The 13,730-nt window shown below is 48.6% G+C and overlaps 1 protein-coding gene across 2 annotated transcripts in view; it reads left to right on the top strand.

The window, feature by feature from the left end:
* Nucleotides 1–3,095: 3,095 nt before the first annotated feature.
* inhbaa (inhibin subunit beta Aa) overlaps nucleotides 3,096–13,730 on the top strand; it is a 19,730-nt gene continuing 9,095 nt past the window's right edge. Inside the window, exons 1-2 of one of the 2 annotated variants that reach the window (XM_004570752.5) lie at nucleotides 3,096–3,298; nucleotides 3,662–4,403. In XM_004570752.5, coding sequence (XP_004570809.1) covers nucleotides 3,872–4,403 — 532 coding nt within the window. In that variant the 5' untranslated portion in view covers nucleotides 3,096–3,298; nucleotides 3,662–3,871. The other variant, XM_076888657.1, reaches the window with a different exon arrangement.

Below are 13,730 nucleotides of genomic sequence, written 5' to 3' on the forward strand. Positions count from 1 at the left end.
TTAGAAGATTATAAACTCAAACTGTACAAATGACATAAAAATCCTGAGAGATTCACATCCCTCTTTGAATGCTGAGGTGACAGAGGTGGGCATGAAAATCCCTGTGAATAACGAGACAGCAGGACCGACAAAGACCTGAAACAGGAAACGAAGAAGAAGAGTGATGAAGACGTGAGGCTGCTCTGAGGTCACGGTGCTGAGAGCTGACGTCCACTAGATGGAGCAGTTCCATCTGCATTCGGGGTGACGGAGCACCAGCCTCCGCTCACCTGCCCATCACGTCCTCGCCACACAGAAACACACCAGGAGCTCATTTAGAGTGAGTCAGAGTTCAAAGGTCAGCAAAGATCAAACCAGCAGCCTGGACACGTCTGTCGTGGCGTGTTCACCCTGAACACGTCGGCTTCCCGCAGCAGAATGAAATCAGGGTCTGTGTGAGGATGATGGCGGCTTCATCGTCAGAGGGCATTCCCCCAAACTCAGACACGCTTCATAACTCTGAATGACTCTGAACAGATGAGGTCATGCGATGGTCGGCAGATGACATCACTCCCTCATACTTTTCCAGCTGCTGTGGTTGTTTTGGTTGCTGTTTTTCGTGCCCGGGGGCGAGGTGTATCAGCGTGCTGCTGGCGGTGCGGCAGGTTCGTGACTCACAGCTGGTTGGAGTTATTTAAAGAAGCAGCGGCGCAGACACGTCCGTGCACGCTCCACACGCTGCAGAGGCTTTGTTAGGCCGCTCGGCGAGCACTGAGCTCACACAGGCATGAGCTGGACGGCCTTTACAAAAACATGAACACATCGACTCACACTTACCCCCGCAGTGATGATGTCACAGCAGCGCGGGGAGAATCCCAGACATCTGATTAGCTTCGGTGTGTAACGCCGCGTCGTCCCTGCTTCCTCTACAGTCACAGCTGACTCTGCTCTCTGGTTTCTGCAGCCACGAGGTGGAGGGAAGGGGGTGCAGAGGTGGTGTAATGGGAAATAGCTACAGCACAACTCCTGCTGTTGAGTTCTGATTGTTACACTGGTGTTAATACATCTTTAAAACTACTCAGATCCCTTTGGTTCACCTGTTAAACCAAAGCGTCCATGTTAGGGACTTCCTGTCCGCCCTGCGGAAACCTTCCTGCCCTGTCACAGTCTTTAGCTTCTCAGGGTTAAAGTTAGGTTTTATTTCAGCCACACGCTAAAAACTGCAAAGTTTCAGGAGCTTCGGGATATTTTGGCATTAAAGACTTTTGGATGAGAGAGATTAACTGAACCTAAACCATCCATCAACTGCTCATCAGCTGGAGCCCATTACAGCTGCCGCGGGGCATGAAGGGCACACCCTGGACCTCTATCACAACAGTTTAAGAACTCTAAACCACCAAAACACAACCAGCTCTCAGGAAACCGGCCCAGGGTTGTGTCTCGGTGACATGAACCAAACCCAGGCCTTTGGTAGATGAGGCGAGATCTGACTGAAGACTTTAAAAAGGTTCTTCAGTTAATGTGAGCTCGTCATTGTTTGCTCTCCTGATGCCGCTCAGAGCTTTGATGTCTCAGTGAAAGAAACGTGATGACAAACTGTGCTGATCACCATCCTGTTGGTGCTGTTTCCAAGTAAGACACAGTGATGATGATGATGATGACGCAAACAGTTTGTCAAGCAAACCAGCAGCTTCATGGGAACATGTACTAAACCTGGAACTGGTTAGGATGGATCTGGGAAGGAAAGGAAAGGAAGCAAACATGAGAATTCGTCAGTTTCTGCTATTGGCAGCTCGAGCATCGGCACCAGCCTTTAAATAGACCTTAATAACCTGAACCTGCTCAGACCTTTGAAACACGTGGCACTAATCCTCTACCCCACCCCTTTAATTTCTCCCAAAATGACTTTGAAACCTTCCATCGAGAGGGGATCCTCCAAATGTCATGTCTAATCCCTCTGTGGCACTGCAGAGAAACCCCCAAACCTCTCAGTGATCTTTGGGACTCTCTTGTTAAAATCTAACAGCTAGAATCCCCCGAGATTAGAGCCCTGTTACGTTTGTGCTGGACTGGCACCATACCCAGTTGAAAACCCTTCTTTATTTTCTGAGGCGACTGAAATTAAATCTGAGACTCGTTTGCTCCTGAAACTCGGCTACAAATCAGCAGCTTTTTCAAATCCCTGGTGAAAGGTCCAGCAGGACCGTCCAAGAACCTATTAGCTGCTATCAAAATCACATCAGAAACTCAGGTTTATGCTAGAACGCGGGACACAGCATCTTGGGGGCGATCGTGGCTCATGAGTTGGGAGTTCGCCCTGTAATTGGAAGGTTGCCGGTTCGAGCCCCGGCTTGGTCAGTCTCGGTTGTTGTGTCCTTGGGTAAGACACTTCACCCGTTGCCTACTGCCAGTGTCCGGCAGCCAGGGTGGCTGTGGCTACAATGAACCCTGGGGTTCCTGAAGAAACCGTTTAGATAGAAACCATGAAACACGTTGGTGGTTATTTCTCTGTGACGGCGTCCTCAGATCACCTCCATCACAGCAGCAGAATCAGAGACTGCTTTCATCCGTGTCCTTCAAACTTTCCACTTTGGGTTTGTCAGCGTCCCCCACCCCCCCCACCCCCCCATTCCACCCGCTGACTGAAACTTTAGGTTTGTTCGTTTTTCTTCATCACTGAGGCTCTTCTGTCACGCCTGCAGACCTCCACCACTGTCAGCCGATGGCGGGGCACGTGAAGCCCACCGCCTCTTGGTTACTGTGCCCGTATCTGTGCCTTGAGGGTAAAGGAATCCCCGCCGCTTTGCCCGCCACGGGACGAGACGGCACAGTCATGAACCGTGATGCCATGTTGACTGTAGCTGTAGAGTGTCAGACAGACTGATAGACAGTCAAACGGGTAACAGATGGACAGGAGTCATAGCACAAACCCACTTCATCCAAGAATTTTCCCCTCGACATGCAACTCATTCACAGCCGACCGTGGGAGGAGGGGAGGGAGGGAGGGATAAAGGAATACCAGCTTTGCTCCATTAACAGCCAAACAGAGGGAGGGAGGGAGGAGGGAGGAGGGAGAAGGTAAAAGTTAGAGTGGTATGAGTCACAGAGGAGGATGGGAGGAGACTGGAGTGAAGGAGAGAGAGGGAGGGAAGGAGGGAGATATAATTATGGTGGGAGGCTGCCAGGGCGAGCGAGAGGAGAGAGAAGCAGAGGGAGGGAAAGAAAGACGAGCGAGAGAGAGAGAGTCCAGCCCACTCCGCTAAAACCATTCAACTGGTGAGCGAGGGAAGGCATTCACCACAGAGAGAGAGAGAACGAGGTAAAGGAGAGCGAGGAACTCCCGTCTTAACTTAGTCCAACTGCCTCTCTGACACACACAGACACACACAGACGCACACAGACGCACACAGACACACACAGACGCACACTCTGTGCGGCGACTTCACCCCGGGAACCAGGATCCTCCTGCAGACTTCATCATCCATTCATCACATCTGAGACTTTTTCTCCTTTTTCTTGTTTTCTTGTTTTTCTTTCTTTCTTTCTTGTGACGCCTCCACATTTTTCAGCCATCTGTCCCTGACAAAAAAGACACGGATTACTCATTTTCTCTGCCGGCGTTGTGTGTTCTTCTCTTTTTTGTGTCTGGTTTCTTTACAGCTTTTTTTCCTCCGTTTCACAGGTGGACTGTGAGCTGAGCTCAACTTTGCAGCTTCCAAACTTCTGAGAGAGAACGTGAGAGAGCGAGCAGAGGAGGAGGAAGGTGAATCTCAAACACTCTTCTTCTTCATCCAGGACTCAGTTTTTCTTCACTTTTCTACCAAACTCGACTCTTCTTCGTCTCCTCGGCTGTGTTTGAGCACCCGGCAGCATCACTGAATCTCCTGCCGTCATGTCGCTGTTGCCCTTGCTCAGCTGGACCCTCCTGCTCCTGGTCCAGGTGCAGAGCAGCGTTTCCGCCTCGGACCCGGCGGGGCCCGGGCTCCAGCCGCTTTCCCTGACCGTCCACCCTCACCACCAGCCAGACGCCGACTCCCACTGCCCCTCCTGCGCCCTGGCCAGGATGCGGAGGAACGAAGGGGTCACAGCGGGGGATGGCATGGCGAGGGGGCACGAGCAAGATGAAGATGAGGCGGCTCAGCAAGACGTGGTGGAGGCGGTGAAGAGGCACATCCTCAACATGCTGCACCTCCAGGCCCGACCCAACATCACCCGGCCCGTGCCGCGCGCCGCGCTCCTCAACGCCCTGCGCAAGCTCCACGTGGGGCGAGTGGCGGAGGACGGCAGCGTGCAGATCGAGGGGGAGGAGGAGGTGAGAGGGAGGGGAAGCCGAGGAAGAGGAGGAGGGGCAGCAGCACCATCGGTGGCGGGAGACGGCGGCGATGTTCAGGAGACGACGGAGATCATCACCTTCGCCGAGCCCGGTGAGTGTGACATCAACACGAGACAGGAAGTGTGTGTGTGTGTGTGTGTGTGTGTGTGTGTGTGTGTGTCCACCTGCTTAATTCCACCTGCGTACTCACTCAGTCAAACACCTCCACTCCCCTCCAACACACACACACACACACACACACACACACACACACACACACACACACACAGGCAGTGACACACGAAGCTCTGACTGTAAGTACATAATGAGGTATTCTCTGACAACAGCAGGAGGTGATTACAGAGAGAGTGTGTGTGTGTGTGTGAGTGTGTGTGAGTGTGTGTGTGCGTGTGTGTGTGTGTGTGTGTGTGTGTGAGTGTGTGTGTGTGTGTGTGTGTGTGTGTGTGTGTGTGTGTGTGTGCGTGCACCTCTTAAAGTGGTAACAGGGCTGTAATGAGTTTCTGACAGACAGTAGCAACAAAGAGCAGGAGACAGTGTGTGTGCATGGGGGGGGGGGATCAGGTGTTAACTGCGTTCTTCCTCTGCGCGTCACCTTTGACCTTCAGACCTGCTGCAGGTCCCGCTTCGCCTGCTCTCGTCGCGGCGCTCGCTGGCGTCTCCAGGTTTCGGGGAAAGCCTGGTGACTCCAGTGTTCTTCCTGCTTCCTGTGTGTTTCCGTGTTTCCAGGTTGATTCTGGTCACTCTGAACTCTCTTAGGTCGGCCACAGAGGTGGGGTTTATAGATGTAGAAGCAAATCTGAAGCCCTCGATCGGCTCACCTGTCAGTCGAGCGGTGTGGGCGGGACTGTGACGTGTTCTTCCTCCTCTGGAGTTTCTGTAGGCGAGAGTCTGGAACAGCAGATGGAAAAGAATTTTATGAAGTGGATCTGTGCAAACAGGCAGAGAGGAGCAGCTTTTATTGAAAGGAAAACACGGAGTTTGATCTCGTTCGTAGAGTTTGAAACAGCCAATCACGATCAGCTGTCAGACAGCTCCACGTCGCCGGCGTTGCAATAAAATCAACCGGCCGAAACCTTTGCTGTGCTCAGAGTCTCAGGAAGACGCCGCCTGCAGCACGCTTAACCCTCATTATGCATTACAGCCACATTTCAGAGCTCTGTGCGCCATGATTCTCCTCAGGCTCAGATTTATGGCCCCTCGGCCGTCGCTACGCTCCTGCTGGCAGCGACTGAAGGCAGCGTTCAAGGCAAATCAACGGCCTTGCTGAAATCTCACAGCACTGAGGACGCTAATTCAGATTACAGGCAGAAAACAGTAAACGCTCAGTGTGAACTTCATTCACAAAAGAAATCACCCCACAAACCGGCCGGGCGTCCATTTAAAGTAAGAGCAGTTTCCCCTTCATGCTCTGAATCATTAAATGTACCTCAGCAGTCTGCTCTTAATATTTTAGCACCAGTTTGCAGCCACGTTAGCACATGTGTCAGCCAGCAGGGGGCAGAATGACTGCATAAGCTCTCTTTGTTTGTTTGCATCCATTGAATGAATCAAAGTTAGTATCTGCTGGTTTCTTACCTGTGTGCTGCTGGAAACACTGAGCCGATGCAGTGACGCTGGCTTCTACACGTATACTGATTTTCTGTTTTACACTCACACATCTTTATTCTGCACGAGTCATACTGAAGTCGTGTTTCAGTGCTACAGAGTGAAGCTGTGGAAGTGCCTGCAAATGTGCATTCTTCAGATTTACATTTTCTTTACCTCTTCATGTCAGACAGAGAATATTTCCAGTTAAATAAAAGCTCACAGCTCTCACCATGCCGGCGTGTCGAGCACTTTCAGTACTGTTTGGGTTCTCAGTCGTCCAGGTCATCGTAGTCTAAGGAGCTTGGAAAGAAAAGCGTCTGGACTTCTTTAAGTTGCTTGAAGACGTTTCACCTCTCATCCGAGAAGCTTCTTCAGTTCTAGGGTCACATGGTGGGGAGTCCCAGATTTAAGCCCTGTGGGAGTTTCCCCCCACAGAGGGACAAAAGGACCCCCTGATGATCCTCTACCTAATCACCTGCTTGGGTTTTCTTGACTTTAATAGTGAAGTTAGAACGGTGCGATACCCTCCACCCTGATGTGGCGGCGCTGTGGCTCAAGTTTGACGTTTTAGCTTTTTACTTGGTAAAGTTCAGAGTTTGGATCAAAACAAAGCAGGAGACCCGCCCATCCATCCACCCCCACCTCCACCCCCTCTGTGATAGCACTGGTTCTTCCATCGTTATTTTCCCACAGACACTGTGGGTGTGTGTTTTGCACAGGAAGTCTCAGAACTTTGTGCCATTACCATATTGGCCCAAACAAAGGATGAGGCTTATCATACGATGAAATGTGCCCGGTTTTCCAACCGGTTTTAGCGGTCGCTGAGCAGTTTGGGTGAAACTCGAGTCTGTGGAGCCACCACCAGTGAAAACACTCCCAGAATTCACTTTGGGAACATGTACATGTTAAATAAAACAGCCGGCATCATGGTTGACTCCAGTCCGTCCAGTACCAGTCCTTGGATGACTGTTCCAGTCTTGTGTGTGCAACCTTATTTTAAGCCTCGAGGACACCGTCAGCAGACACTTCCCCCTGATCTGATAAACCCTTGTTGTTTTTCTAAGATGTTACTTGATCCGCCATGAGAATACTTTTCACCCTGCCAGTCTTGTGCTTTGTCAGGACTAAGTGAGGCATTCAGGGACCTCGGTAATTATTTTGGGCGACGGAGATGACAAGCAGAGAAGCAGAGGGACAACTGGATTCTTGGCGGAGACCAAGTGTCAACCTCCGTTTAGCAGCTCAGACACAATATCCATCTGTCCGGCCTTGTCCTTCCATAAGCCCGCTCTGTTTGTCTTCCCCCCTCTTCTCCCCACACACAGAGGACAATTAGGCTAATTGAACTTAATTGAACACATCATTAGCGACATTCCTCAATCCACTTTCGCCTCCCCCTCTCGCTCTCTGCTGCCCCCTCTAACCTCCATCTAGCCTTCGCCACTGTGGCAGACAGAATAAACCGGTCATTGTTGGTCTATTCTGGTGGCCGCCTCTGTCTGGGGATTCAAACTAGCATCCGTGAGATGAGCTCAGCTTCAGGTTCAGTGACCTGCAACAACTGAGAGGAAGCAGTGAATAGAAGCGGCTGATAGGACAAAAACATCTGTAAGATATGAAAAGAAACTACTTTCTCTGTTTTCCTTTCTCTCACTCCCATTTTTCTCTTCCCGTTGCTCCTCGTTTGATCTTGCTCCTTCTCTCTCATCTTTTCTTGGCAATAATTCTTTTTTTCCGTCTTCTTCTTTTTCTCTGTTTATCCATTCTTTGTGTTATTTTCAATCCATCTTTTCATCTTCTCCACCTCTGCTCCTCATCTTTCCTCTCTGTCCATCAAGATCTTAGCGTGACGCAGCTTTAGCGTGTTAACGGCGTGTTTACAGCCACAAGGCCGCCGCTGGTCTGAGGCCATTGTCGCCTCATCTTTGGCTGCTTTGATGTGTATCTGAGATGCTGTGTGTCTGCAGAGATGCATCACTCTGTAGTAAACAGGTCCAGACTAGCCGTGCAAAGACACTCAAATGAGTGAAGAGACCCAGAAGATGCTCCAGACCCGTATCCACAATTATTGATCAGAAACCATCAACTTCCCACCATCCACAAAGCCAGCGTTGAGCTGGTGGATGGTTAGGGTGAGAACTTTTGGGACACCAACATTGAAAACCTCTCAACTGTGACACCAAAGAGGTGACACGCTCTGATCTTCAGTATCAGACTAAAGAAACTCAGCCCTGATCTCAACCATTAATCAACCACAGACCAGCTATAGACCAGATATAGAGTAACCATAGACCAGCTACAGACCAGATATAGAGTAACCATAGACCAGCTACAGACCAGCTATAGAGTAACCACAGACCAGCTATAGACCAGCTATAGAGTAACCACAGACCAGCTATAGACCAGCTATAGAGTAACCATAGACCAGCTACAGACCAGCTATAGAGTAACCACAGACCAGCTACAGACCAGCTACAGACCAGCTATAGACCAGATATAGAGTAACCACAGACCAGCTATAGACCAGCTATAGAGTAACCATAGACCAGCTACAGACCAGCTATAGAGTAACCATAGACCAGCTACAGACCAGCTACAGACCAGCTATAGACCAGATATAGAGTAACCACAGACCAGCTACAGACCAGCTACAGAGTAACCATAGACCAGCTACAGACCAGCTACAGACCAGCTACAGACCAGCTACAGAGTAACCATAGACCAGCTACAGACCAGCTACAGACCAGCTATAGAGTAACCATAGACCAGCTACAGACCAGCTACAGACCAGCTATAGAGTAACCATAGACCAGCTACAGACCAGCTATAGAGTAACCATAGACCAGCTACAGACCAGCTATAGAGTAACCATAGACCAGCTACAGACCAGCTACAGACCAGCTACAGAGTAACCATAGACCAGCTACAGACCAGATATAGAGTAACCATAGACCAGCTATAGACCAGATATAGAGTAACCATAGACCAGCTACAGACCAGCTACAGACCAGCTATAGAGTAACCATAGACCAGCTACAGACCAGCTACAGACCAGCTATAGAGTAACCATAGACCAGCTACAGACCAGCTACAGACCAGCTATAGAGTAACCATAGACCAGCTACAGACCAGCTACAGACCAGCTATAGAGTAACCATAGACCAGCTACAGACCAGCTATAGAGTAACCATAGACCAGCTACAGACCAGCTATAGAATAACCATAGACCAGCTACAGACCAGCTATAGAGTAACCATAGACCAGCTACAGACCAGATATAGAGTAACCATAGACCAGCTATAGACCAGATATAGAGTAACCATAGACCAGCTACAGACCAGCTACAGAGTAACCATAGACCAGCTACAGACCAGATATAGAGTAACCATAGACCAGCTATAGACCAGATATAGAGTAACCATAGACCAGCTACAGACCAGCTACAGACCAGCTATAGAGTAACCATAGACCAGCTACAGACCAGCTATAGAGTAACCATAGACCAGCTACAGACCAGCTATAGAGTAACCATAGACCAGCTACAGACCAGCTATAGAGTAACCATAGACCAGCTACAGACCAGCTACAGACCAGCTATAGAGTAACCATAGACCAGCTACAGACCAGCTATAGAGTAACCATAGACCAGCTACAGACCAGCTATAGAGTAACCATAGACCAGCTACAGACCAGCTACAGACCAGCTATAGAGTAACCATAGACCAGCTACAGACCAGCTATAGAGTAACCATAGACCAGCTACAGACCAGCTATAGAGTAACCATAGACCAGCTACAGACCAGCTATAGAGTAACCATAGACCAGCTACAGACCAGCTACAGACCAGCTATAGAGTAACCATAGACCAGCTACAGACCAGCTATAGAGTAACCATAGACCAGCTACAGACCAGCTATAGAGTAATCATAGACCAGCCGTAGACCCTCCTCTGGTGCCTTAATCAGTTTTTGGAAGTTAACCCTGTTAGACCTCCAGCTCTCTTGCAGATATTCTAGTTCCACTGAACCACCACATGCATCTTGATGGTCTGTAAACTTTCAGTTACCAATAGAGATGGACCGATCCGATATTACGTATGGGTATCGGTCCGATACTGACCTAAATTACTGGATCGGATATCGGAGAAAAATAAAAAATGTAATCCGATCCATTAAATATCACGAAAGCACCTCACAAAACTTGCAACACACCGTAACTCACCTCAGAACGTTAGCACGTCGGAGCAGTATGCATCACGTGATAGAGCGGCTGTGGCATGCAGGACCTGTCGGTGGTCTGGATAGCATGTGGAGCTTCGCTAGCAACCCGGCATTTCATCTCCGACAAAGTTATCCCGAGAGAAGTAAAGCAAGTGTGTAAGTCCATCTCTGAATGTTTGTAAAGCATTCCTGCGTTAAGCTTAACAAACGATATATGGAGCGACTGCCTCTCCGGCTGCTACTTCAATCATGAAACTGCTTAAATGATCAGCTGATCGTCTCTCTTGTTTGTTTTTGGCCCACTTTGCACCAGAAAGAGGAAACCAGCGGCTGAACAACAGCAGCACGTTTAAGCTTGATCAGCTGTTGTTAGAATGTATTTAATATTACTTTCTACTCGAGGATCTTTTTCTACGTAGCTGACGCTGGTAACTGTGCAGGGGCGGATCTAGCAAAGTTTAGCCAGGGGGGCCGATAGGGCATTAACAGGGAAAAGGGGGCACAAAGACATACTTTTCTTTCTTATTCTCATTTAAAATGTCGAGCTTTTAATAAATAATTATCTGACACCCAAAGTTTTAATCTGATGTAAAATGAATAGAAGTCAATTACTGTATATAGTAACTATTAAGTCTAATATATATACCCTAGTAAGCTATAGTACTTTTTCCTTTGGGAAGGTACCATCTGTGCAGTCTGCAATTTTGTTGAAGAAAGATGTTGAATCTATTTAATATTTCTTGAAAAATAATTGATTTCTGTGCATTTTTTTTTTTTACACTGCATCAAATTAAGGTTGATTACGTCGATTAAGCATCATGAGGTGGAGCGTGAGGGGTGGTTCCCTATTTTTTATTTATTTATTTTTGTTGTTGCTGGGAGTTGGAACCCTATTAGTTAGGTTGCTTAATATTTATGCTAAGTACTCTTTAAAATACCAGAATAGGGAGGATGGTGTAGGTTTAAGTTTATTAGATTGATCAGTATTGCTGAACTATGAAATATTTTTTTTGCATACAGGTATAACAGAATAGCTTTAGTGTAGTTGTTGTTTTAAACTTGAGTATGAACTTATACAAAATGCAGCAAGATATTTAAAAAACAGTTGTGTTGATTAAAAAACACTATATCGGATTCATATCGGTATCGGCAGATATCCAAATTTATGATATCGGTATCAGACATAAAAAAAGTGGTATCGTGCCATCTCTAGTTACCAACGACTGTCTGGTTCCATCTTGTTGTCCAGGTTCTGGTCGACTTTGTTTGCTAAACAAAAGCAAAGCCACTGAAATTACAGCTCTGCCTTCACAGACTTTCATAAGTGGTCAGAACAGGAAGAACTAGTCCAGATATGTGCTTTAGATACTTGGAAACCCTGAAAACTGGCCACTAGATTTGAAGTAAGCAGATCAGCTGACTGGTTTCCAGCGTAGGCCGTGTTTATTCTGGGTCTCTGATCCCAGGTGTGGCTGTGTTTAGAAGACAGTGAGTACAGCATGAGAGTGAGACCTCTCCTCGTTGTCCTCTCTCTGCTGTGTGGCTCCATTGGGAGGAATTGGAGAGTTTAGGCAGAGAGGGAGGACCAGGGGAGGAATGAGTGGGAAAGAGAGGAGGAATCTGTGTGAGCCTCGGCATTTGTCCCCGGATGAACCGCACAGAGAAACAATCGGGTTTATATTTACCACATCAGAGGCTCAGAGTGAGACTGGCAGCACTGGGAGGCTCCCAGTGTGGCTCAGAGCAGGAGCACTCTTAAATGTTGTTCATGTGTTGTGACGTTAAAGGGAAGTTGTTACCTTAACAGTTGAGATAAGACTTTTCCTGCAGAGATAAAGAGACAGGCAGATAAAAACCAGCTTCTTCTGCGTGACTGGTTTCATTCGTCTCGAGTCCAGGAAAAGTTTGAGCTGTCAATTTATCCCGTGTGGAAACTGAGAGCATCAGCTGAATCTGCTCTCAGCATTAATGAGCTTTCTGTTTAAGACACCAGGATAACTCACCTTTGCCCTTTGAAGGCACACAGATATCTGTTGGTTAAAGCTCAGTAACGTCCGAGTAACGACATCTTTAAAGGTCGTCTGTGTGCGACCTGTCAGCTGACACTGAGCAGATTCGTCCTGCTCCGGTGTTCCTCTGAAATGAAAGGTTTGGATCGATGTTTTCACACGGACACGCCCAGCTGCTGTGCATCCGTCAGCTCGTCTGATGGTGGATGACGTTAGAGCTGAGAAGAAGCAGCAGGACTCTGGCGGGTTTGAAGCTGTCTGCATGTTGGTGTTGCAGTCGACGGTCACGTCAGACGGCGGCGTTTTCTGTAAGCGGCGCTGTGCTAGAGTCTCGCTGGCGTTTGTCTGTCAGACCGGGCTGCTTATCTGCTCTCGGTATAAATAAACTGGCCTGGGAACCCAGACTGACAGGCAGGCTCAGCCACAGGACAGCACTGCGACTTGAAATTAGCTCAAATTTTTACGTTCCCCGGAGAGAAATGTGCTTCAGACGAGGGCTGAAAATGAGAAACAGGCCACAAAAGCACTTTGTTAAAACAACAGAAGTATGAGTGTTGGCCTCGCCGGGGTTTTATTTTCTTCGTGTTTGAAACTGCTGGAATCGTTTTACAGCCCTCTTTTATTTGGTACTAAGAGCCGGCGCACGTGATGCGACAGTTTTAGCAAATTACCGATCCAAGCGGAGCCGTCGCAGCGCCGAGAGCCACATCTGTAACTTCTCTGCTGCTTTCATTTCACTTTATTGTCCCTCCAAGTGAGAATAGAAGCACGACACGCGACTACTGGATGGAAACAACGAGTCCAGCTCCTTAGCTCCTCCCACGCAGAGGATCAGTGCTGATGTGGTGAACTTTAACCTTTAGCTGGTGAAACGGGCGTCCTGTAAATTGCCTGCTTGCCACTTCCTGTAAACACCTGCGTTCCATCAAAGCCTCGAGAAACCAGGATCAGATGTTCACAGACTTTGTTTAGACGCTCAGAAACAGACGAATCAGAAGCAGGACACTCAGCGACGCCAGCTGCTCGCTGGGTTTGGTGTTTTACCGATGTTTAGAGATTCTCAGTCGGGTTATTGTCACCACAGAGCGCCCTGAGTATTTAATCCAGACCACAGACAGGTCTTCAGGTGTGTGTTCTCAATCTCAGGTTAAACTCTGTTTTGCCAAAGCTCAGCGTTCAGGAGCGCCATGGCTAGTGCCCGCTCTGCTGCTGCTGCTGGAGCCACGCCCACTTCCATCATGTGAGGCCAGGGGATTAAAGCTGCACTTTTCTTCATACCCATCTTTACCTGAAGCTAACTGACGTTCTTTTACTGAAGCACTCTGAGTGCAGCGCGTTGTGACGTCTCCACCTGTTCAGCCTCGAGATGGCGCCTTTGGAGGCCTCGGCGTCCACGTCCTGCGTGCATGTGCACATCACTGTCACGCCAGCAGCACGTGACACCATTGGATGAGTAAAAGTTCGGTTTTCACACCGTCCACGTTACTGTGACTGACCAATCACAGAGTTTGTGTCATGTGAGCTCTGAGTGTGTCTTTGCGTGCAGCGTGACTGCAGCTGTGATTGGTTATTAAACACAGATCTGAGCTGTGATTGGTTATT

This window comes from Maylandia zebra, linkage group LG9 (genome assembly GCF_041146795.1).
Source record: "Maylandia zebra isolate NMK-2024a linkage group LG9, Mzebra_GT3a, whole genome shotgun sequence".
Classification (NCBI taxonomy): Eukaryota; Metazoa; Chordata; class Actinopteri; order Cichliformes; family Cichlidae; genus Maylandia; species Maylandia zebra.